Source organism: Aphelocoma coerulescens, chromosome 3 (assembly GCF_041296385.1).
Source record: "Aphelocoma coerulescens isolate FSJ_1873_10779 chromosome 3, UR_Acoe_1.0, whole genome shotgun sequence".
NCBI classification, from domain to species: domain Eukaryota; kingdom Metazoa; phylum Chordata; class Aves; order Passeriformes; family Corvidae; genus Aphelocoma; species Aphelocoma coerulescens.
Window position 1 is genome coordinate 100,020,125 of NC_091016.1, and position 24,117 is coordinate 100,044,241.

Sequence of the window (24,117 nt, forward strand, 5' to 3'; positions counted from 1 at the left end):
AAAAAGGGTAACAGGATCAAAGAAGCAGTACTGTATTCTGGACATCTCTTATGACGCATTCTTTTCTTAACTGTTCTAGGAAGAAAAAGAACAACTCTTGCAGTATAAGAGCACAGTAGCAGGCCTTGTGGGAAGAGCAAAGGCAATAATTCAGCTGAAGCCAAGGAACCCTGACTGTGTACTCAAAACATCCATTCCAATTAAAGCCATCTGTGACTATAGACAAATTGAGGTTAGAAACTAACATTTCCTCAAACCAATTACAGATGTAAGAATTCAGCTAAAGTTTCATTAATTACCGTGTTCCTGGAGAAAGCTGGGCTGTAAATTTCTTCCACCCTAGTAAACAAGACCAAATCCTTGGGTTGGAACATTGGTTTTGTTGTTCTGTTGCTTATTTGTTGACAGCATTTGCAGAAGTGCTTTGTACAATTATTTTGTAATGCTTGGCTCATCAAGTTATTCTGCTTTTCTGTTAATACTAGATAACTATTTACAAAGATGATGAGTGTGTGTTAGCAAACAACTCCCATCGTGCTAAATGGAAGGTCATTAGCCCAAGTGGTAATGAGGCCATGGTTCCATCTGTATGCTTTACAGTTCCTCCACCAAACAAAGAAGCAATAGATACAGCCAACAGGTAGGGACAAAGTAAAACAACGTATTTTTCTATTAAAATCCACTTACATGAAGCTTGGGTTAAAAGAATATCTCACAGTTGGGGTTTTTTGGTTTGTTTGTTTGTTTGTTTTTCTTTTTTTGTTTTCACGTTTTTACTCTGATCTGAAGTTGGATTTTTTTTTTGTTTCAGAATTGAACAGCAATTTCAGAATGTTCTGGCCCTTTGGCATGAGTCACATGTAAACATGAAGAGTGTGGTGTCCTGGCATTACCTGACAAATGAAATTGAAGCTGTTCGGGCTGGCAATGTTGCCTCGGTAAGTGTTATGACTAGGAAGCATTCACTGGGAAGCCATAGGATGCACTTCTCAGGAATGTATAATCAGTGATTTGCAGCAATCCACATCTTCCTGGGAGTAGCTGGCAGCAGTGGCCAGTGCTGGGTACTGGTGTGGAATGATCTGCCTTGCTCCAAGCAGTCTTTATACAGCTACAGTTGGATGAGGAGCAGAGCAATGGAAAACTACCTGCAGCCAGGTCTCCTGTTGTCAGCAGAGACCTCTTAAAAGCAATGAACAGTGACTAAATTCTGAATTTTGTTCTGCAATAGACACTCCTTCTGTATCTATGTTGAAAATATCTGGAGAGATTAACTTCATCTGGCTAAGGTTTATCTTCCTGAAAACCCCCATTATTTCCTCATAACAACCATAACTGCATCTTTTTAATAGCAATGGAACAACTGTGAAGCAACATTTAGTCTTTGAAGGTGAAGGCAGCTGATAACTCATTCCTCATAATGCATTTTTTCGTTCTTATATGTATCTGTAACTTGAAATTTTAAATAGCTAGTTAGGCCCAATTTGTCAGAAATGGAATAGTGATATAGATCAAATTATGATTCTTTCTGGCTAAAACTGTGTGACGTCACAAACTGTTACAAATAATATTTGCAATACCCAAAATGACACTTTCCCACCTAATTTATCACTCTTACTGTTGGAAAGAGGAATCTGAGATAATTCTTGAAGTGTCCTTACTTGTCCTTGCTGTTGTTTGTTGCTGCATGGCATTAGATGGGAGAAATGAAGTCTGATGTAGGGTTGGCTTAACACAGCCCATTCCTGATCTGAAAGATTGAAAAGGATTTTATGTTGAGTGTCAATTATCAGCTGCCAAGTGGACTTACAGCTAAGGAACAGTAAGCTTTCAGAACCTCAATTCTTTAACTTTACCATCTTAGTATTTGATCAGTATTGCTTTTCGATAAAAAGCATTACAGGAACTGTGTGAGTGATGCACCATTGCTGACTGTGCTTTGGGTCTATAATCTATTTCAGATAAAGACAATGCTGCCAGGTGAACATCAGCAGGTTCTAAGCAATTTACAGTCCCGCTTTGATGATTTTGTGGAAGACAGCCAGGAGTCCAAAATCTTTACAAGCTCTGATACAGCACAGCTGGAAAGGGAAGTTAATGTTTGCAAGCAATACTATCAAGAGCTTCTTAAGTCTGCAGAAAGAGGTAAAACTTAGCTTAGAACAGTAGAAAGATGCCCTTATGAGAGAGATTTTGTTCTTGATCTTAAGATCTCTTTTATCATGTTGATATTGTTACTGCCTGTGTTCTTTTGAACAGTCATTTTAACAATGCAATTGCATTGTATAGAAGCTCTTAATTTTTTTAGAGTTTGTATATATTGAGCTATGTAAAAATACTGATGTGTTACATAATATACAGAATGCTACAAAAAATTTACACCTAAGAATTTAATATGTGTGTTACATCTCACTGCTTAGTCCTGTGTTTCTTGTTTTTGAATGCTGGAAAAACAACTTGGTTACTTTGTCGAGTTCATAACAGAATTAGAACTTTTTTCACCCTGTTAAGGCAAGGAAAATGTCCTAGCTATTTTCCTAGCTCCACAGGATGCCTGTAGTTACTGCTCTCTTAACTGTAATTTTAATACAGTGAGAATGGAAAGCTTAAAATATCTCTTCTGATTTACTGTTGAGTAGTTGATGACTTAAAAGAAATACAGTAGTGTAAAGCTGATTATTTCATTAGCATAGTTCACTTCCAAGAAAGACGTGGTGCCCTGTGCACCTGAAAGCGAGGATTTAATGTGCCTGATACCACTGAGTATAGCAATGTCTCCATAGAGGTACTGCCTTTGCCTGTGCCGAATGATGACAGACAGTAATTTTTCATGTGTGAGGAGATGATTAAATAAAAAAAAAATTTAAGAGTTCCTAAAATTTGCCTTATAACCAAAATTTCAATGGAAATTGATGGCATTTTGGCCAGTCATGAAAAGACCTGTAGAGCAATGCCTTTATAAAGTGTGAGAAGTTGTGGTGCAAATGACATGATGACTTTGCTGGCTAACATGTGCCTTAATTCTTTCAACAGAGGAGCAGGAAGAATCTATTTACAATCTGTACATCTCTGAAGTCAGGAATATCAGACTACGACTGGAGAGTTGTGAGGAGCGGTTAATACGGCAGATCCGGACGCCAATGGAAAGGGATGATGTACATGAAAATGTGCTCAGGATTTCAGAGCAAGAGGTGAGCCTTTGAGAAAGTCTGTTTTACCTAGGAAAAGTTTTATTTACAAAACAAACATATCCAGACTTTTAAGTGTAAGGTTTGCAGTGCAGGAAGGTTGCAGTGTACCTTAAAAAGAGAAGTAAAAAATTTAGCTTGTGTTTATGAGAAAAAATACACTGATCAATGGCAACTCCATTAGTTTCCCTATTACACATGTATTTCTCTTTAATTTTTTTCAACATTGTCCACATCAAAAAAGCAAAGGAGGGCAGATCTGTACTCATAGTGATATGTAGAATATATATCAGGTTGGGGGAGGATAAAAGCACTATCAATCACCTTTCATTTTACAGAAACTGAAGAAAGAACTGGATCGATTAAAGGATGACTTGGGAGTCATCACAGATAAGTGTGAAGAGTTTTTCAGTCAAGCTGCTGGTTCGCCTTCAGTCCCTACTTTACGCTCTGAGCTCAATGTTGTCATTCAAAACATGAACCAAGTTTACTCCATGTCTTCCATTTTCATAGATAAGTAAGTACTAGGCTGTCTTCCATCACATGTTTTAGTTTACAGTTTTTTCTTAAATTAAAACTATTTGTATGAATAATACTGATCAAGGAAAAGGGAATTAGTATTTTAACATTGTATAAAGGGGGTACCCTGTGACATGAGAAGGCTGTTGAGTGTTGGTATTGATGGTTCAGTTAACAGGGGATCACTCTTTTTCAGATTAAAAACTATAAATTTGGTGCTGACGAACACCCAAACAGCAGAATCATTAGTAAAACAATATGAAACTAAGTTGTGTGAAGAAGAGGCAGTAACGGCTGACAAAAACAATATTGAAAATCTGATGGGTACATTAAAGGTAAGAGCTGGTAGATGCCTTTTCCTGGGCAAGTAAAAAAAAAAAAAAGACAAAAACCATCTGTCTTGTAACACCTGATTTGGTTATGCTACACTCTATAGTGTATCAAACATTGGCTTGTGTATTTAGTTTTAGGAGGTATTAGGATTAACATTTCAGAAAAAAGTGGCAGCTTTGGAGTACTGGGATTTGGGTATTTTGAAAGCATGTTCCTGCTGTTGCAAAATGTGTTGAAGTATCTGAACTTCCAAAAGTGGCACTTGTTAATGCTGCAGTAAGATTTTCTTTCTCTTCAGAAGGTAGCATATACTTGAGGTAACATAAACATATATTATGTTATGTAAATTTGACCACAGTAACATTCTTGCTACTGCTTTGGTGTGCTAATCAGGGTTTCTTAGGAAGTTTGGCAGATATCTTTGAGAAATTTGAAAGATTGAAGTTTGGTGTTTTTTGTTTGCTGTATATAACTCATTTTGATATTGCAAATTATAAGTAATGCTTTTTTGCTTGGGATGATGATTGGGATCTGCCCAATAATTTGTTTTGAAAGCTGTAGTTTACAAGGTGAGTGTGTTCATTTGATGTCTGTGTTTTGATCTATGTGTTGTGGGGATTGCTGTTACTTGAATTATTTGCGGTTTATTGCTTCACACCCATTCCGGTGCTACTTGAGTATTTGAGCAAGCAGAAGTAAAATATTAATTAAAACATTTTTGATTGATTCATTTATACATTTTACTCAGGTAAAATATTAATTTATAAAATAGCATCATAATTTAGGAGTTATTTAAAACTTTTCATTTATGGCCTACTAGCAATGGAGATCTGAAGTAGATGAGAAACGACAAACATTCCATGCCTTAGAGGATGAACTGCAGAAGGCAAAGATGATCAGTGATCAGATGTTTAAAATGCACAAGGAACGTGATCTTGACTTTGACTGGCATAAAGAAAAAGTTGATCAGTTGGCTGAGAGGTGGCAAAATGTTCATTCTCAAATTGAAAATAGGTTTGTATGATTTTTTTATTATAATCTGTTCATGTTTTATACTGTTTGTTTTTTTTTAATTTCTGAGGAAAAACAATCAGAAATTAATGTTAAAACAGTTCTGAATAGTTTTCTGAACTGTTTTTGGAATGTGCTGGGATGAAGACCTTTGTTGTGCAGTTGACAACATTGCCTTACTTTTCCACTAGAAATGTCTGTGACTATTAAGCTCCAAAAGATGAACAAGATACAGAAACTTACTACTTACTGGTTCACAGTAAAGATAAATTTCTTTTTTCTTTAAAAAAAACAAGCCTGCAGAAATGGCAGGCAGTCATATGGAAATACCATCTGTTTCTCCACATAATTAGTTCTGATGGGCTAAATTGATGAGCTGATTCATCGGTTATGATTGGGTTCATGTTAATTTGCTTTTAATTACTCAAGTGTTGAGTCTGGAAGTTCTTAGCTTCCACTGACTTCTGTGATAATTTTGGTGCAATAACTTTTGGGTGAAGTGCCTTTTATTTTTTTTAAATATGCAATAGAGATAGTGCTCTAAATTCAGCCCTTTACTGTCAGGTTGATACTGAAAAAATTTGCTCAAGTGCACATGCCTGCACAGATGTGCAGATACAGCAGAACATACCCACCCATATTTCTGAAGGACATGTCCATATATGGCATTCCTGGAAATGCTTTTTTTCTTCAGCCTCTACAGTTCTATTTCCTGTATGTAAAGGAGACTGAAAGAAAAAGTATGGGCAAGTTGAGGAATTCTCTACTGTACAGTCTGAATCTGTTTCCTTTAAAACATACTTTAGTTTGTCATTATAGAAAGCCTGAACAAGAGCATTGAAGATAGTGCTGTTGATGGAAAAGTTCACACAACCACCTGTGGCATTTTTGTCCTCCCTTTCTAAGGGGTGAACATACATTTGGGTGCAATATTGAAGTTATTCACTTGTAATTAACTAGTTTAGTTGTGTCTATTTAACATTGCTGGAAGTTAGAAGGAAGATGGGCAAAAGGTGACTCACTCAAAGCTGGCCGCAGAATGGCTAGCTTAAGTTCCACCTCTGATTTTTCGTCAGTGTAAATGTGGCAGAATTTAAATGATTAAACAGTAGTTTTATGAGATACTGAAGTGTCCTTATTTCTTCAAGAGAGTAAGTATGAACTACATGCTCTCCTCCCAGGACTGTATCCTGAACAGAAAATGCTGAAAAATGATTGCTAATACATAGCGGCTTCTGGTGTAAATAGGACAGATTGTGATAGCTGCAGCCCAGAGCTGTAAACAAGCTGCTTTCTGCAAATATTATCTCTGCTTCTTCCTAGAAGCTTGACACTGATGATCATTACACAAAAAGTATGTACAAATATTGGCTACAGTTATCATGATTCTTTCCCTTTTTCATGGTTATTAGCTTTGAAACATGCCTAAGTATGAAACCTGAGCAATAAAATTTCCTTTCCTTGCTGTTTTTTAGTCTCCTTTTGGCATCTTAAGAAGAACACTAGAGCAGTTCAAAGTATTCATTCCAAATCAAACTGTAAAAGGTTGTTTAATTAGTATGTTTATTCTGCAGTGTTGAGTGGTCATATTTATATGATATTTTAAGTAGACTCATAGAATATCCTGAGTTGGAAGGAACCCACAAGCATCATCAAGTCTAACTCCTGACTCTGCACAGAGCAGCCACCAAAATCACACCACAATAACAAGTGACAGTGTAAGGACCATGAAAGAAAATCTGTCAGTATTTCCCTCAGTGTGGAAATGACTTTAAAGAAATACACAAAACTCTCTTTTCAGGTCAGAAACATGATTTAAAATTAGATGTACATGTTCGATTACTTTTTGCACATTAGCATATTTACAGGCTTTAGTTTTAGTGTAACTCCTGCTGTTTTGTGGGAAGCATGGAGAGTACAGTGAACCACTACTTGACTCCAGCACGACACACTCCTCCTTGAGTCATAGGTCACATTTGAAATACTCTCACTTGTAACAAAGCTGACTGCTGTAGCAGAGCCCTCCCTTCTTCTTGGGGTTTCCTGTGCTTGCAGAGTTTCAAGCAGTTGAACACACTAATGAGGGATATATAGAGTTTCTTGTGTAGTAGGATCTCTCCTGGATGTCCTTTGTGACAAATGGAAAGACTTCATCAAACTGGGAGCCCTGGTGTTTGAGAAGTGAATTTGCTGTTTAATTTAGTGTTATTTTAGTATGTTTATACTGTGAACTGTAGCAGAGCTAAGGCATTTGAAGCTTTTAAAGCTGTATTTGCCATAGTGTTGTAGTTTTTGTCTTTAATAATCATCTTTTCCCCTTTGACTTGTCTTCTAAAATAAAATCAGGTTACGTGACTTAGAAGGTATTAATAAATCTCTCAAGTATTATAAGGATACTTATAATTCTTTGGACACTTGGATTCAACAAGTGGAAGATACTCAGAGAAAGATTCAAGAAATACATCCTGAAAATAGCAAAGCGTTGGCTAAACAACTGAACCAACATAAGGTATGAAAAGGATGTCATTGTGGGAAAGCACTGCTGTAAGCACTGACCAACGAATTACAATACCAGTGATCTCAGTCTTGTTTAATTATATGAGGGGCTTATATCCATCAGCCCTTACTGTAAAACTCCCAAGTAATCACCAGATTTTATGATTTTGTGTTTATAATGCAGCCATGAGTATATCACTCACTGACTATTGTCATTTTATAGACTAGATTGTTTGGTCCTCAAGGTATGCAAGAACATCAAAGCCTTAAAACTTCTGGACAGTCCTTATCACATAATTTTATATTCAGTGCTGCTTTTTTTTTATTTATGGATGTAGAAATACTTTCATGGAAGCAGAGCTAAACACAACATCTGTCTCCTGCAAGAAAGAAAGACAGTTTAAATAGACAGGATAATAAATTATATGCATGAAAGGACACATTCCTGATTTTAAGTTAATTCACCAACTATTAAACCTGGCAGGTTTTTTCACTACTTCTGTACTGTGAACCTGATAAAGCTGAGGACATAGGCTTGAGCATAATTACTTGTACACATGTGGATAGGAGCATATTAGATGTTAGATAAAGTAGATGTTAGTGTAACATCTATTTATATTAGACACTGTTAGATAAAGTAGAAATGTTAATTATAATAGTAAAAAAAATAACTTTTTAAGGTGAAAATGTACATTCATATTTTACAGATGCTGGTTTCTGAGATTGAAATGAAGCAAAGCAAAATAGATGAATGCCAGAAGTATTCAGAACAATACTCAGCTGCTGTGAAGGTACAGTTACATTACACTTACAATCCTATATTTTTTTAGTGTCAGTATCATGTTTAATGCCAACAATTTTGTGTATTTTCTCTTCTACAGGACTATGAGTTGCAGACCATGACCTACAGAGCTATGGTTGACTCCCAACAAAAATCTCCAGTAAAACGCCGAAGAATGCAAAGCTCATCAGACTTCATTATTCAAGAGGTAAATGGGTTTCTTATGAAACAGGAAAATGTGAGTCTTTGCTTAAAACAGAGTAAACACAAGAATTCAGTTTTAGATTTATTAATGATTAAATATGGTAATCTTAACAAGATTGGGTTTTTTTTCTTTAGATACATGATATAACAAATATTCTCATTTTTTATGCTGCATTTTGGTAACAAGACAGTATAATGCAGCTGATTAAAACAAGTCACCCAAATTATAAAAAGCTGTTTGAGAATTGTGCCTCAGTAAGACTGTTTAGAGCTACCTCTGGACTGGATCTTGATAACAGTAAACAAAAAGTTCATCTTGACCATAGTAAAACCTTCCATGTCAGGACACTTGGATAGATTCTAAGGCAAATCAGCCTCGTTTGGGTGAGAAAGATAAATCTGTCTCCCTGACACCTGTTAGAGAGAGGAATAGTGACAAGCATGGCTTGCCCCTCTTAAAACCTTTTCTTACAGGGGAAGAATCAAGCGGCTGTGAAGTCAAAACATTGTCTTCTGTTTCTTCTCTTTATGGATCTCCTCACAGATCCTTAGGATATATTTGTTCAAGTGCACCTTGTTGACAGCAGTGAACTTTGGAATCAAAATTAGAACTTTGGATTCCACAATCATAATTTTGAAACCAAAATCAGGATAGGTTCTAGAGCAGTATCTATCACTTCTTTCAAGCTTAATAGGAGTTTTTACCTCTATGACACCTACCCCCTTTTTTTGTTTCTCTACAGTTCATGGATCTACGGACTCGGTACACTGCTTTAGTGACCCTGATGACCCAATACATTAAGTTTGCAGGTGATTCTTTGAAAAGACTGGAAGAGGAAGAGGTAGGTCATTCTCTGCCAGTCAACCAAGCAAAAACAACATCTAGGCATGCAAAGAGCAATACCTGTTGGAATAATTCACAAAGTTACCAGCAGATATGGAAAACTAAAATTCCTTATGTAGTGCACATTATACAGAAAAAGTGTTAACACTGTTATGATTCAGATAAGCAAAATCCTGTACCATCCATACATTTTACCAGTTCTTTCACCTAGAAAGATCATATGATTCATTAAATTCTGATGGAGATGTAGTTTAAATTTAAATACTAAACTTTCAGTTTTAATACCCTAGGGCTTGGTCTTTTGGGTAAAAGCAGACACTAAGATGAAGATAAACTACTAAGATGTAGGCCTTTTAATATTCCATAGTATGCATTCTGGTCCACTTAACAACATACAAGGAAGTTCTTTCAACAGGGAGATGAGATGCCCTCTTTATTAATTTCTGAAGTTAGTTTGACCCCTTCATTTTTTTCCTTCTGCCTTTCTACTGTATTGATTCCTTGGGGTCAAACAGCATTTTATTTATGCTTAGAGTTGGATCTTACTAGAAAAAGTAGGTTATGAAATTAGGCAGAAAAGTTACTCAAAATACATGCTTGCTGCAGAGCAAACCTTCCAAATAATTGAGAAAAACCAACCTTCTAAATTTTTCACTTTCTTTTGTAAACTGTCTCTCAGAGATTATATAGTCATCCTTTAAGGATGACATTGTTTTAGTATAAACTGCATAAATTGGATAAAATTGGAGAACACCACCATATGGGTATAAATTTTAATGTTATTGTTACAGGAAAAAAGAGTTCATAAATGAATGTTATATAATTCTGGTGCTGATTTTGTCTTTATTGGCTTTTCTTGCTATTGAATACCTCTGAAACAACGCTAACAAAAGCATGTATCTTTGGGCATCATCAAGTGGTGGAGCAAACTGATGGAAATACATAATGTTTGTTGATAGGTAGTCATTATAACTGAGGATTTAGTATGACTAATCGTGCTAATGGCATCAAGGATAAAAAGTCAAAGAACAAAGATCAAGAAATCTGTGAATGTCAATAGACTTCACATTCTTCAAGAACAAGTGGAATCTTTCAAAATGTTTTGAGTTTCAGTCTGCTCTGAGTCTCCAGGATTGCTTTTTTTGAAATCAAGTAGCCCCCATCTTCCTTTCCTCCTCTACCCCCTGTCAGCCTTCTAAATCTTTGGTAGCTTCTTTGAAGGTAACCTAAGCAGGTTTCCAGTCTCAAAATAATATAATGGGTTTTTTTCTTTTTAATCAGGGTAGCAAATCAGAAAAAGAATAATCTTTTTCGAAAGAGGAATGAGGTTTGTTTTCTTCTGGGAAGAAAAATTCTTCACAGACCTCTGAAATCTGTGATTGTTCCAAAATTTTCTTTTATGCCAGTCTTTTCTTCCTACCTCTCTGTATTTGAGAAATCAGAGAATAAGGAAAAAATAAGATACTTTCCTTCATATCTCAGTTTAATCCATGTGCTGTCATGCTCAGAGTTTACCAGAAGACAGTCAACTCCAGCAACCTGTGAAGTCAGCTGAAGTCTTTCAACATTTGGGAAGTAATGAAGCTCTTGAATTGAGAGAGGAAAAGAAACCTAATGAAAGCATGATGGATGCGGAATATTTGCAAAAACAGAACTCTTCCAGTAAACCTGAATACACAGAAGATAAATTGGAAATGAACAGAAGAAAGTTAAATGTAGAGAGATGTGATAAAATCAAAACTGATAGAACATTAAAGCGACGTCTAAATTTCAATGGTCAAGAAAGTAGCATTAGTGGCAACAGAGGCAGTAAGCTACATACAGAGCAGGAGAGTTTAATGGGTTTTGGTAATCAAAGTAAAGAAGAAAAAAATGGCAGAAAAGATTGTTTTGTTTCAACTGAGATCTGTGTGAGTGTGAACAATGATCCTGGTGAAATGTTAAATGAGCAGATTGCTAATAGAGAGAGACAGAAAACAGAAGGAATGTCAGAGAAGTTGCCTGAAGTGGAAATGATTCACAAAACCACAGGAAAAAAAAATTCAAGAAAGGCAGGGAGTGATGTTTCAACAAAGCAACAATGTGAGATGCAATTAGAAACTGATTTTGAGCTAATAACAAAGAAAGCTGAAGTTAGTCCAAGAACTGGAAAGCAGGCCTCGGGGATCAGCCCTTATGAACAGCAACATTTTTCACAGGGAACTCATTCTGAATGTCAGTGTAAAGAGCATTGCTCTACAGAAAGCAAAAGCCATAATACTTTAAAATCTGAAGACAGAGGGTTTCAAGTGTGTGGTGAAAAAGGTGATTCTCTTTCAGGTACAGGGGATGCAACACCTTTAGGGAAAGTTGCATCCTCTTTCAGAAAGCTGACAGTGCACAATGGAAGTGAACAAACGAAGTTAAATTTGCAATCTATGAGCAATCCAGGTGTTTATTGTCATGTTGAAAGGGATACTGACAAACTGCAGAAAGCATCTCTGGATAAAGGTTACCTCTTAGCAGAAAATGAAATACTAGAAAAATCACATTTAAATTCAAATGAAGTCAAGAGTACAGTGCAAGAAATGTTGACTGTTTCTTCAGGAAATATTTCAGAGGGTCACTGTGCAGCAAAAGTGTCTGAATCTTATCCATTAGATTTTCATGTGTCACCTGTGCAGAATGATCAACATTTAGGTACAGAATTGTTAGGAAATGATGGTGATTTAAATGCAAATTTAGGTCTCTCAGGAGTTTTTTCTGGAGGAGAGCATTATTTTCCATTATCAGAACATGAACTAGCAAAAAAGCTTTTGAGTCACAATGAGAAAATAAGCATGAAGAAAATACCACAGGGTAATATTTATGGTTTGCACAACATAAATAGAAGTGGGAAGAAGCAGAGTGGAGAAGACAGTCTAGAACAGGGTGAGAAATGTGCAGATTTATTGCTAGTTTCAGAAGTAGACAGTAGAGATGAGGGTAATAGCACAAAGGTCCCTCGAAAAACCACGGGACTCCAGAAAACATTTGGTGAAAAATTAGGCAAAAATGCCTCATTAGAAAAAAAAGAAAAGCAAAAAAAAAGAGACAACGATAATGAAGAGAAAAGGAGCACAACTATTATTAAGGTACCAGAGTTTTTATGCAATGCGGATGAAAGAGTTAATCTAAGAATGATTCTAAATCAATGCAAATCAACATTTGAATCGCAAAATACATCAAGGTCAAGTGATTTAAGATTGATTGACCATAATTTAAACAATGAATATGCTAATTATGCATCAATTACTGTGCATTTTGAGATGCTTAAGTTTTTTAAGTTCTTAGAAATTAATTTTTATACTTATTTTGTGTTAAGATTTGCCATCCTTTTCTCCACCCAACTGATGCTCAGCATGTAGATTAGAAAAATGAAATCTAAGATACAGTTTGTGACTGTATCTATATTTTTAGGTCTTCTTTTTCAAGCACAATACATTAGAGTTTGTGTTTATGTGAGTATAAGAGAACTGATAAATCAATTTAAGTGTTTTGTTTCTATTAGGGGCTGTTCAAAATTATAATACAGGGAAATATGGAGAGGAACTGTAGAAGCTGCCTTTGCATTAGCCTTTTAGGAAATGTCTCAGATATTATATGAAAAATCAAGTAAATCTGGTAAATTTTAAGTAACCCAACAGTTTGCTTGTTTGAAAACGTTGCTGTCATTACCCTTTGTGCCCTGTTTGTATGATCATAGGAATGAATATAGGTGTGTTCTTACTTCATGTTAGCTCACATTTGGTAACTTAGCACCACAACAGGGCTAATGAAGACAAGGTATGTATAGTTTCAACCATAATGTTACTGGTGATTACACATCTTCCTTAAAAGACTTGCTCTGGATCTGCCAGTATATGGAGACTACTGGCCAACTGATTTTCATTAGGATTTTCCTAATTACCATGTTTACACTTCTGTGTCTGCACTGCAGAACAGCTGTACTCTTACTAGTCCCCCAGCTGAGCCAGTGGAGGCATTGGGACTGGGGAGCAAACTGTGGAGCACAGCTGTACTGGGGTTTGGATACTTCTCTTTCTGGAGCTGCTGCATCTTGGCTCTAACTCTAGATACTGTTTCTTTTCTTGAAGGGGATTTCCAAACTTTTCTATGTCATTTGTGATTGCAAGCTTAAATCCTTCTTTCAGCACCTGCTGAACTGATTGAGAGATGGTAGGCCACTTTCTCCTTGGGAGCTCTTGCCCACTGTGTTTGGCTCGTTGTTTGCTCTACCTATTTGTTTGGAGAGAAAGCCTATGCGACCTGTTTGGTGTTGCTTTCTGCTAAGAGGCATCTGACTGAAGTGAGAGGCTTCAGGACTTCTTCACTTTGTGGATGTCTTTGTCAAGGGTTTCATATTTGGCTAGTGGTAACTTCCTGAAGCCTTCAAGAGAAGGTGATGGTGGTGGGAACTGCTCATCCTGCTTTCTGGACATACCATATATACATGAGTAAGTATTTTCCCTTCTGCTTTTCTAAGAGCCTAATATGTTCCATATGCTGTATTACAAAAAGTTCATTCTAACTTACCTTTCTCTTTTACAGATTTTAAAGAATAAGGAAGCATCCACACGTCAGGCATATTCAGATCTAATGGCACAGCAAAATAGCACAGTTGCTGAGAATAAAAAACTCATGGGAAAGGTAAAAACACTTGAGGAGACATTGGAGAATATGAAGAAACAAAAAATCCAAGTGGAACAGGAACTCCCTAAAGTGAGAGAAGCTGCAGAAAAAGAGCGGAAGAAGCAGCAAAAGGACATGGAGGAGATGTGTCTTCAGAAGACCAAGGCTGAACAAGAGGCTAAGCAGTGTCGTATAGACCTAGAAAGCATTGAGAAAGAGAAAGCAGATGCAGAGCAGGAGTTGGAGTGTGTAAGGCAGTTCATTTTTCAGGCAGAGACTCAAAGAAGTATACTGGAAGAAAACCTCCGTGCTTTTCGAAATCAAATAGAAGAAAGCACTTTTACCAGAAGAAACCTTGAAGAACTTCTAAGAAGAAAAGATACTAGTCTTCATGATTTAGAGAAACAAAAAAAAACCTTGATGCAGGAACTGCAGAAAAAAACAGATGGAGAAGAGAAACTTATGAAGCTCATCAAGCAAATGGAACAAGATCTTGTCTTTAAAGGGAACCTATCAGAAATAAAGCTTCAAGAAAGAGAGAGAACTGAATCCAGAAGAAAGATTATTGAAGGCACATACACTGTAACTAGAGAAACTTCCCTGCCAACTTTTACAGCTGGGCAAGGCAGCCAGTGTAGGATTGATTCTGAAATCATGAGTTTCCAGAAGAAATTAGAAGCCAAAAAGGTAGAAGAACTTAAACAAAAGATAGATGATCTGACCCTTGCTAACAAAAAAGCTGATAAAACTATTAAAGACCTGAAATATGAACTGAATGAAATTGAGCTTCAAAAATCATCAACAGAAGAAAAGTCCCGTTTATTAAAAGAAAAATTAGATAAAGTCAACAATGAACTTAAATGCCTAAAAATTAGGTTGGAGGAAAAAGACCAAGAAGAGCAGAGATATTTGCAACAGTTGAAAGAACTGGAAAGGCAGCTACAGAGAACCACAGGTAAAGCTGAAGAGGTGATGCAAGAAAATATTGATCTTAAGAAAATTAAGATGAACTATCAGGAGGAGCTGAAATCTGTTCAGCAAGAAAAGACACAGCTAAAAAGAGAAGTAGAGGAATTAACCAGATCACAGACAAAAACTGAAATCACTATCAAACATTTAAATTCACAAATCAGTTCTCTTCAAAAAGAGAAGCTGGCAGCTGAACACAGAACACAGTCATGCAAAGGAGAAGCAAATAATCTTCAAGACCAGTATAGGAAAATTAAAGAACAGTTGCTTGAAAAGACGAAAGTAGAGAAAGAAAACCAGCATGAAATTCAAATGCTGAAGAATGAATTAACCAAAAGCAATCAGGTGTCAGAAACATTGAAACAACAAATAGAAGACCTTAATAAATGGAATACTGAAACAAAACTTCTGATGAAGCAAATTCAATCCGAATCAGAGAAGATGGGTTTGGAAAAACAAAATATTCAGAGGAAAAATGATGCGTTAAAAGCCCTAGCAGATGGTTTCAAAGAACAATTGCGTACAACAAATGAACAATTGCACAAACAAACAATAATTGAGCAAGAATTCATATGTAAAATCAAAAGCCTAGAAGTTGATCTTGCAAAAACAAAAGACTTAGCTAGTGACTATAAACAAAAATGTGATAAACAAAATGCTTCCACCCTTAGCATTGACCGGGAGGTTAAAAATTTAAATGCTCAGATGAGTGCTCTAACTATGGAAAAGAGAATGAGTGAGCAGAAGATCGTGCTACAGCAAGCTCATATACAAGAACTAAGTAGCAAATTAAAAAAATTGCAGGATGAACTCCATCAGAAAACTCTGGATGAACAGATGGCGCGCAAAAAGATGATTCTGTTTCAGGAAGAATCCATTAAGTTTAAACATTCTGCAGAGGAGTTTAGGAAAAAAGTGGAAAAACTACTGGAATCCCATAGCATCACAGAAAAAGACATTTCTGGTATAAAGCTAGAATGTGTTGCTCTTCAACAAGAAAAGCATATGGCTGAGGAAAACATCATGTTGTACAAGAGGCAAATTGAAGATCTGCAAGAAAGGCTTAAAAAATGTCACGAACAACTACAGCAAGGAAAGCAGGCTGAGATGGACTATCATCAGAAGTGCAGGAAACTTGAGGAAGAATTGGAAGTGCAGAAGCGCATGGTTGAGAGCTTGAAACAGAAGATGGATCTGCAGGTCAGGGACAGTGAACACAGGTTTCTTTCATTTCAGAATGAAGTTCAGCAAAATAATAAGCTCCAAGATTCTGGATTTAAATTGAGCTGTGAGAGAAGAGGGAATGATTTCAATTACCTGAGTGAGACTGCGGCTAAAGAATTTGAACAGCCTCCTCCACATACAAAACCAAGCTCACCTTTGTTAAGGCAGAAACAGGGGAGATCAGGTTTTAAATCTGATCAAATAGAAGAAAATACATTGTACCTGAGTGCTGATGATACAATACCAAGAGAGGTGCAGTTTCAGATGTCAAGCATAAACCAATCATCAGAAGATTCAAGTTCGCAGTCTTTTACAGAGTTTGTTTCACAGATGAGTACGCAGTTCCAGATAACTTTTGATAAAGCAAACCAAATCTGTGGAACATCTGAAAGGGACACATTGAGAAACAGAAACCTACACAGTTCCTGGCAAACCATTAGACATGGAGAAGACACAAAACATGAATTAGGAGTGGTAAAACTTCATCCCTTGGAGGTACACACTACATTTTCTGAGGGTTTGCCTTCCTAATGCTGCCTTTTACTAGTCGGTTTGGTTGGTTGGTTTTAGTTATGCTTTATTACTATTCTGTTTAATATTTCTAATGTTTCTACCTTGGTGAAGGGAACCCCTTCTGTCTTACACAAAAAGCTTCATGTTAGACCTTACTACTAGGTTTGTTAATGTCTAAGAAAAGTTATTTTAAAAATTTGTATTGAAAATAGGAATTCACATTCACTGTTGTATCATTATTGGTCAAAGTAAGCCTTGATTAACAGCAGTACGCTCTTATAGAAGCAAACAATAGTTACTGATGCTTAGTCTAGTCATATTCCTGTTATTGAATAAATATTTGAAATGGCAAATGCACTTCAAAACTCAAGCTCTCTCTATATCTCTGCTTACCAATTCTAGTAGCAGTTCTCCTTTCTGACTTGTGTTCAAGTTCTCCCTTTGGTTTCTCTGGTGGTGGATTTAGGAGTGAATTATGTACAGCACAGTCTGCAGTTGTATTTCTCACTGTGTCAAAAACTTCCTATTTACAGATAGTGGAGAACAAGCACTATGACATGCATGTTGAAGTCACAACATTAAACCAAGAAAATGACAAGACTTTTGGTAATGAAGAGAGAATGTTTCAGGGATCCAAAACTTCCGAAGGGTTTAGGAGAGAAGACTTTGCAAAGATGAGCTCTTTCTTAGGAGAAGAGGTTTTGAGAACTGTTGATGATGCTACTCAGCTGGAATATTTTACAGAGGAATATGATACTATTAAATTTCAAGGTCTCCGACATGATGTAACTGCCAGACAGTTGACTGAAGTTAAACTTTTAGACAAGCTCACTGTTGAGCAGCTCATTTCAGGGCAGAAAACTATTGATGAGGTTCAGAAAAGTCTTGAAAAATTTTTAACCAAACCTACAGCTATAGCTGGGCTGTACCTTGAATCCAGCAAAGAGATAGTATCTTTTGCTTTAGCAGCAAAGAGAAAGATCATAGGAAAAGCACTGGCATTAGCATTTCTAGAGGCCCAAGCAGCTACTGGTTTTATTATTGATCCCACAACAGGTCAGAAGTTCTCTGTTGATGATTCAGTTGTTAGAGGTCTTGCAGACAGTGAATTTAAGAGTAGACTGCTTGAGGCAGAGAAAGCTGTTTTGGGTTATTGCTGTTCTGGGAAAGTGCTGTCTGTGTTTCAGGCTGTGGAAGCTCAACTTTTAGAAAGACAAAAAGGTAAAAATATCCTTGAGGCTCAAATTGCAAGCGGAGGGGTTATTGATCCTGTGAGAAGTGTTCGTGTACCTCCAGAAGCTGCTGTGCAGCTTGGCTTGCTTAATAACACCATTTTAAAATTTTTGCATGAACCTTCAAGTAATGCAAAATGTTTCCACAATCCAAATAACAGGAAAGCTATGTACTACTGTGATTTGCTGAAAATGTGTTTGTTCAGCGTAAGCAGTAAGTGCTTTCTGCTTCCAGTTGGTGAAAGGAAAATAAGCAGCCCATCAGCAGAGAAAAGACATAAAACTTCTGTAGTAAATGTTGACACAGGAACTGAAATGGCTTCATATGAAGCTTATATAAAAAATTATATTGATAAAGCTACATATCTTGAGCTTTCAAAACAGGAATTTGATTGGAAGGAGTCTACGTGTTTTGACTCTGATGGCAATTCTTTTCTTTTGCTTACAGATCTTAAAACAGGTGTACAGTTTAATATTGAGGAGACATTAAATCAGGGTAGAATTGACAGAGCGTTAGTCAACAAATATAAGGAGGGCTTAATCACAGTTAATGAGTTTGGTGATATATTAGTTAGCAGTTCACAGCCAAATAAGGATTTAAACAGTCCTATTGCAGGGTTCTGGCTTTCTGAAACCAATGAAAGAATTCCAGTCTTGAAAGCCTCACGCAAAAATTTGGTAGATAGAGTTACTGTGCTCCGGTGTCTTGAAGCTCAGGTTAGTACAGGAGGTATAATTGATCCATTTACAGGAAAAAAATACAGTGTTTCAGAAGCTTTGCAAAGGGAGTTAATTGATGATGGTTGTGCCAAGCAAATCCAGCAGTGTGAGCTGATCTTTACTGGGATCATTCATCCTGTAAGGAACACTATTATGTCAGCTGTTGAAGCTGTGCATTTAAGTGCCATTGACAAAGAAATGGGCATGCGCTGTCTGGAGTATCAGTACTTGACTGGTGGCTTGATAGATCCAAAATCTCATTCCAGGTTAACAATGGAAGATGCAATTAAGAATGGTATTATTGATGCTATCACAGCTACAAAGATGAAGGATGAAAAATTGCACAATAAAGTTTTAACATGCCCCAAAACTAAGAAGAAGATAACCTACAAAGAAGCTTTAGATAGAGCTGTTTTTGATTGTCACACTGGGCTGCGGTTGTTAGAAGCAGCTCAGCCTATGAAAACAGGAATTTCCAGTCTTTACTATAATTCATAGTGGACGAAAAATATAAGTACTCGTTTTGGGCTCTGCTTTAAAACCTGTTAAGGAAAAGATCTGTGATGGCCTTTATGGAAAATCATAAATGGTGTTTTCTAGCATTAATTAGTTGTTGCAAAACTAATTATTATGAACAACTAATAAGCAGAAACCACTGAAACTGGAATTAGATATTATTTATTGCAAAACTGAAATTTATAGATAGGCAGATTCATAATTTCAAAATGCAGTCTATGTGTTCAGTCTTTACCGGCAGGCCTTGTCTGTCATTACCTTACATGTAGGTAGTGTAAATGAGAAATTATACTGAGGTTGGTGAAGTTACTAGTAGTGCAAAGTGGGTAGATTTAGGTGAGACAACAATCATATTTTTACATTAAAGATTGAAAGGGATTGCCCAGTTTTTGACTGAACACAGCATAGTATTTCATGTGACCTGTTACTTAAAATTACAAATCAGTTTGCAGATACCATTTGTTTTACAAGAGTGGCAATAAAATATACAAGATTAAATCTGCAGTGCATAAGCACACATGCATCAGTACTTTTTCTCACACTGGTATTTCATTAATTTTAATGGGCTGTTTACACCAAACAGTTGTGTGCCCTGTCCTGAATTTTTCTCTCATTTCAGGTTCTTTTTTTTTTTAGAATTGTTTTCTGCTCTAATAGGCAAATGAATTACAATAACACATCAAATTTAAAATCCATTGAAATAAAATGTTTTCATTTCTACTTGTGATACATGGAAGGGCTTAAGCATGTTTTCTCTGTATTGATAAATGTCCACCTAACAGATTGTATATATATGAAAAGGAGTATGTTTTCCTGTGCAGAAAAAGATTAAATGTCTCAGTATTTTACTTTTATTTTTCTTGTTTCTGTAGTCATAAAAGCAGTGTATTCTTCCTAATTGTAATTTGGTAATCCATGTGCATAATTTGCAAAATACTGTTATGCTATGCTGGTTGTACATATCCTTACCTGAGGGTAATGCAAAGGCAGCAATTCAAAGATAGTTTATATGCAAATGTTTTTTAGATTTTATCTGCTGAGTAATGGCTGGGAAGCTATGCTTTTTCTTGCTATCAATCATTTTATAATGATTGTATGTGTGTATGAATAAGCACCTTTATCATAATTACAAATCACTTGATGTATTATTTTGTTAATGTCTATAATTATGTGGCATTTTTGTTCCTACATCAAAGTGTCATAGTAATGAATGTGGTGGTAAATAAAAAGAAATCCTTTTATGTTTATGTGGTGATAATAATGCCATTGTGGTAGAATTGTGTTTCTGTGGACATTAATGTTACATATTTCAGCAATTTACATTTACATGTTTTTTTACAATTCATGGCACTCATCAGAAATCAGTGGAAGAGGAAAAGAAGGAACATGTTGAGAAAGCTGGAGATTTACTGAAATGGGTGTCAAACCTCAGCAAGACACTCGGCAAAGAAGAAGGAGAAAAGGCTGAAAAGACAGATTTACCTAAGCAGCAGGTACACAGATGTCTTTGATAAAGCACCACTTCCTCTTTTTAGGTTTTTGCATGGATTAAATGCCAAAATAATCCATAAACACTTTTTTTTCCCCCCTACAAATCACCATCCACATTTTCCTCAGGACATAATTTCACATTTGATTGTGAGTAGAGAGTTGGGTAAACAAACATCAATGTTTAGGGACACAAGCATATTGCTCAAGAATAAGCTCCCACTGCTTTTTACAGACCTAGCATGTGACATATTCTGACACTGCAAAATACCAGTTTAGAGAAACCGGACCCTGCACACCATTTCTCAGCCTTTGTAGAGGGAGAGTGCATCGTGTTAGGACAGCCTTTTGGGTACCAGGAGGGAGAAAGTTGGTAGGAGGGTCCTGAAGGCCAAGCTTCTACTTATTTGCTTTTCAAAAGTTAATCTGAGGGTTTCTCTTAAAGGATAGTCAAAACTGCTGTCCTAGGAAGTATAGCAGGTGTTGACTGAGGCCTCTTTACTATCACACTAGTCCACAGGTTGTTGGAATGGCTCATCTTGGTGCTGTTGTATTTAACAGGACATTGTCACTGTGTACAGTTGTAACTGACCATAAATTTCCATCTGTGAAGTTTCCTGTCGTTTCTAGGACCTCCTCTGCTAGGCTGGCCCCATTAAATAGCTTAGTTACACCTAAAAAGGTTTCAGTAGGTGAAGGTCTACCTGCACACTGAGCAGCAGAGGGACAGAGCAGTGTCTTGCCCACATCCCTCAGTAAAAGGGCTGGATGTGTCATCATACAAACATAATTTTGGCCCTCTTGGCAGCCTGTTCCTGTGTTTTTATTTTGGTGATGCATTCTGGTGCCACAGTCACTGGAGCAGCATCTGCATAAATCCTGCTTTCTGTTGGGAAGGTTGGCAGTCCTGATGACCACTGCAGCTCGTAGCTTTTTCAAAGAGGACCCAGTGCTAGCTCTGAATTTGTCCCTATATCTACAGGAGGAAATACGCTTGTATTGATTTGAACATATTGATTGGTAAATTAATAGTAGTTAGGATCAGAATTTGCAGAAGCATTCAGTGCTGGTCCTCTTCTGCCCTTGTTAATGACAACACTGCAAACCTTTATCAGTGTTGGGCCAGATGTCCTTAGGACATCTCAGCTTACCATGGCATCTGTGGGTGTTGTTGTCTACCCTGTCCAGCCTGAGCCTCCAGTGAGTAACCTGTGAGCTGGCTGTCTTGGCTTCCTGTGGGAGATGGGTGTTTGCTGAGGGTCTTTGTTTCCTTTGTGAAGTGGCACGATGAGGTAGCTGCACCTTTCAGAGGTGCCTGGGTTTGTGCCTCCGCTGACTAGCAATGGTGCCTTGACAAATTGTGTAGAAACATGTAGAAACTGGTGATTTGATAGCTAATGTCAGCTGAAATACATTTCACGTAGAGGATTAGGGTGGCTGTGGGGTGTAGTCAGGTACTGGGAAGAGAAGCTGATGCCAGTAGTGACAGGGTGCACACAGCAGCCACAGTGACACTGGCTCCCTGAGTAAAGTGGATCTCATGACCCCACCTGCTTCAGCCTGCTCACATCACCTTCTTGTGTAGTGCATCCAGTGGTTGTCTTGGTTCCTGTGTAAGCAGCACAAGTGGTGAGATAGTGGCATGCTGGTGGTGATTGCAAAGGGAGACTGTTTGGGCCCTTTGATACAATGCGTACAAGGACAGAATTGGTTGTGTCCAAACCCAGGTGAATGAAGGGCCCAAGCACCTTGCCTGAGATCTAGCCCCTGTGTTGAAAATGTCTCCAGCTTGCAGAACTCCCTTCTGATAATTTGCCTTTATTTAATCAAAACGGGTGCTTTTCTTTGAAGAGACTGCAAGGAGTTTCTCAGGAAAGCTAGAAGATTAATTTCCCACAAGTTCCTCTACCAGAACAAGTCCTTTAGTGGGGATGACACAGAACTGATAGTGTGGAGAATATTAATTAATAATTCCTTTTTTCCAAGTGTCTCATGTTGCATTTGTCTCTGTTACTGATTTCATGAAGGTGTGTGGTCTTCTGATATGTTTTTTCAAAAATTTGTTATCTCTCTTTTTGGTGAGCAACTTCTTGAACATGACCATTGTACACAACCTTTATAAAGCTGCTATAAACTGTGCCAATTATAATAAGTGATTTTAAATGATTGGTTAATTTTCCATCAAATAACATTTTGAAATATTCTATTTGTTTTGCCCAATAGTTTTCTAAAAATAGCTTACTTAATCAAAAGGCATATCACAATGACTTACCCATATATAAATTACACAATTCAAATAAATAATACTGCTCTAAGGATAGCCAGTATTTAAAAAAAATCAAACTCTTATATTATTGAGATTAGTCCCAGATACAAATACAGTTTTGTTTGTTTTTTTTTTTTTAATTTATGTATATAATGAGGTCTTGAACACAGGTTATTTATTTTTCAGATTTCCCTTCATGAAATGTCAACCAAGAAAGAACAAATAGCTGAAGCTCTGCAGACTACTCAGTCATTTTTAGCTAAGCACAGTGACAAGTATGCCATTTTTTATTTTTCAAATAATGTAAATTATTGAATCAATACATACTGTTTGCTTAAACAGAAATCATATCCTCATCTTATAGTTCTAATTGCATTTCATGTACAGTTTGGGTTTTTTCTGTCTTCCCATTTGGTGAAGCTTGATGCAACTTCGTTTATTTCAAGAACTTGATTTGGTTTATATATCCCTGGTCAGCTTAAAAAAGTTAGATATTTAAATTTTCATTAGAAGTCAAAATAATTAACAAATTTGTAGTAAATGAGTACCTGAACTACATGTCACAAGATTGTTTCATCTGTGTCTGAAAAGAGATGGTTTAAGATACTAAATTGCTGAGATATCGCATGACTCCTTGCTGGTTATGTTACCTGTCTTGACTGGTAATCAGTACACAAAGGCCATGCAAAGGTTAAAAGCTTCTTTTCCTGAATAACTGCAATCAGATTGTAGCTTTCTTGAACATCTTTTTAATTAGGCTGTATTTTTTCCAGACTACTTGTACTTAATGTCTGCTCCCCATTTTTAAGTAAAGGTAGGCAGATCACTCCCAACAAGTTAAAAATTACCCAGAGACCTCCTTCTTCCATTTTTTTTTTCATAACAGAATGACAGATGAAGAGAGAAATGAAATGGAAAAGCAGGTTAGATCCCTCCAGGAGAGCTACAGCTTGTTATCCAACGAAGCTTTGAAGCAGCTGCAGGAAGTACATCTGGGTGATGAAAAGATGGAAGAAAAGGTAACAAGATTGAAACTTAGATTTCAGTCTCTCTTGAGATTTACTGCATGGTTTTCAAACCACACATGATCAGCAAAAGCAGAAGCTGCAATTAACAGTGTGTGGAAGGAACTTGGTATTTAATTGACTGAAGGTGGTTTGTAT

At 36.7% G+C, this 24,117-nt stretch overlaps 1 protein-coding gene across 8 annotated transcripts in view; it reads left to right on the forward strand.

Annotated features, from left to right (window-relative positions):
- DST (dystonin) overlaps positions 1-24,117 on the forward strand; it is a 291,637-nt gene that overhangs the window by 152,201 nt on the left and 115,319 nt on the right. For 5 of the 8 annotated variants that reach the window (XM_069011406.1, XM_069011407.1, XM_069011403.1 and 2 more), the window contains 15 exons: positions 80-232; positions 486-640; positions 812-938; positions 1,962-2,145; positions 3,034-3,191; positions 3,527-3,705; positions 3,904-4,042; positions 4,861-5,054; positions 7,398-7,560; positions 8,255-8,338; positions 8,429-8,536; positions 9,276-9,374; positions 20,559-20,693; positions 23,141-23,229; positions 23,841-23,973. In XM_069011406.1, the coding sequence (XP_068867507.1) occupies positions 80-232; positions 486-640; positions 812-938; positions 1,962-2,145; positions 3,034-3,191; positions 3,527-3,705; positions 3,904-4,042; positions 4,861-5,054; positions 7,398-7,560; positions 8,255-8,338; positions 8,429-8,536; positions 9,276-9,374; positions 20,559-20,693; positions 23,141-23,229; positions 23,841-23,973 (2,100 nt within the window). Of the gene's footprint in view, positions 1-79; positions 233-485; positions 641-811; positions 939-1,961; positions 2,146-3,033; positions 3,192-3,526; positions 3,706-3,903; positions 4,043-4,860; positions 5,055-7,397; positions 7,561-8,254; positions 8,339-8,428; positions 8,537-9,275; positions 9,375-10,884; positions 12,490-13,945; positions 16,715-17,265; positions 20,485-20,558; positions 20,694-23,140; positions 23,230-23,840; positions 23,974-24,117 lie in introns of those variants that run through there. The other 3 variants (XM_069011400.1, XM_069011401.1, XM_069011405.1) reach the window with 2 other exon arrangements.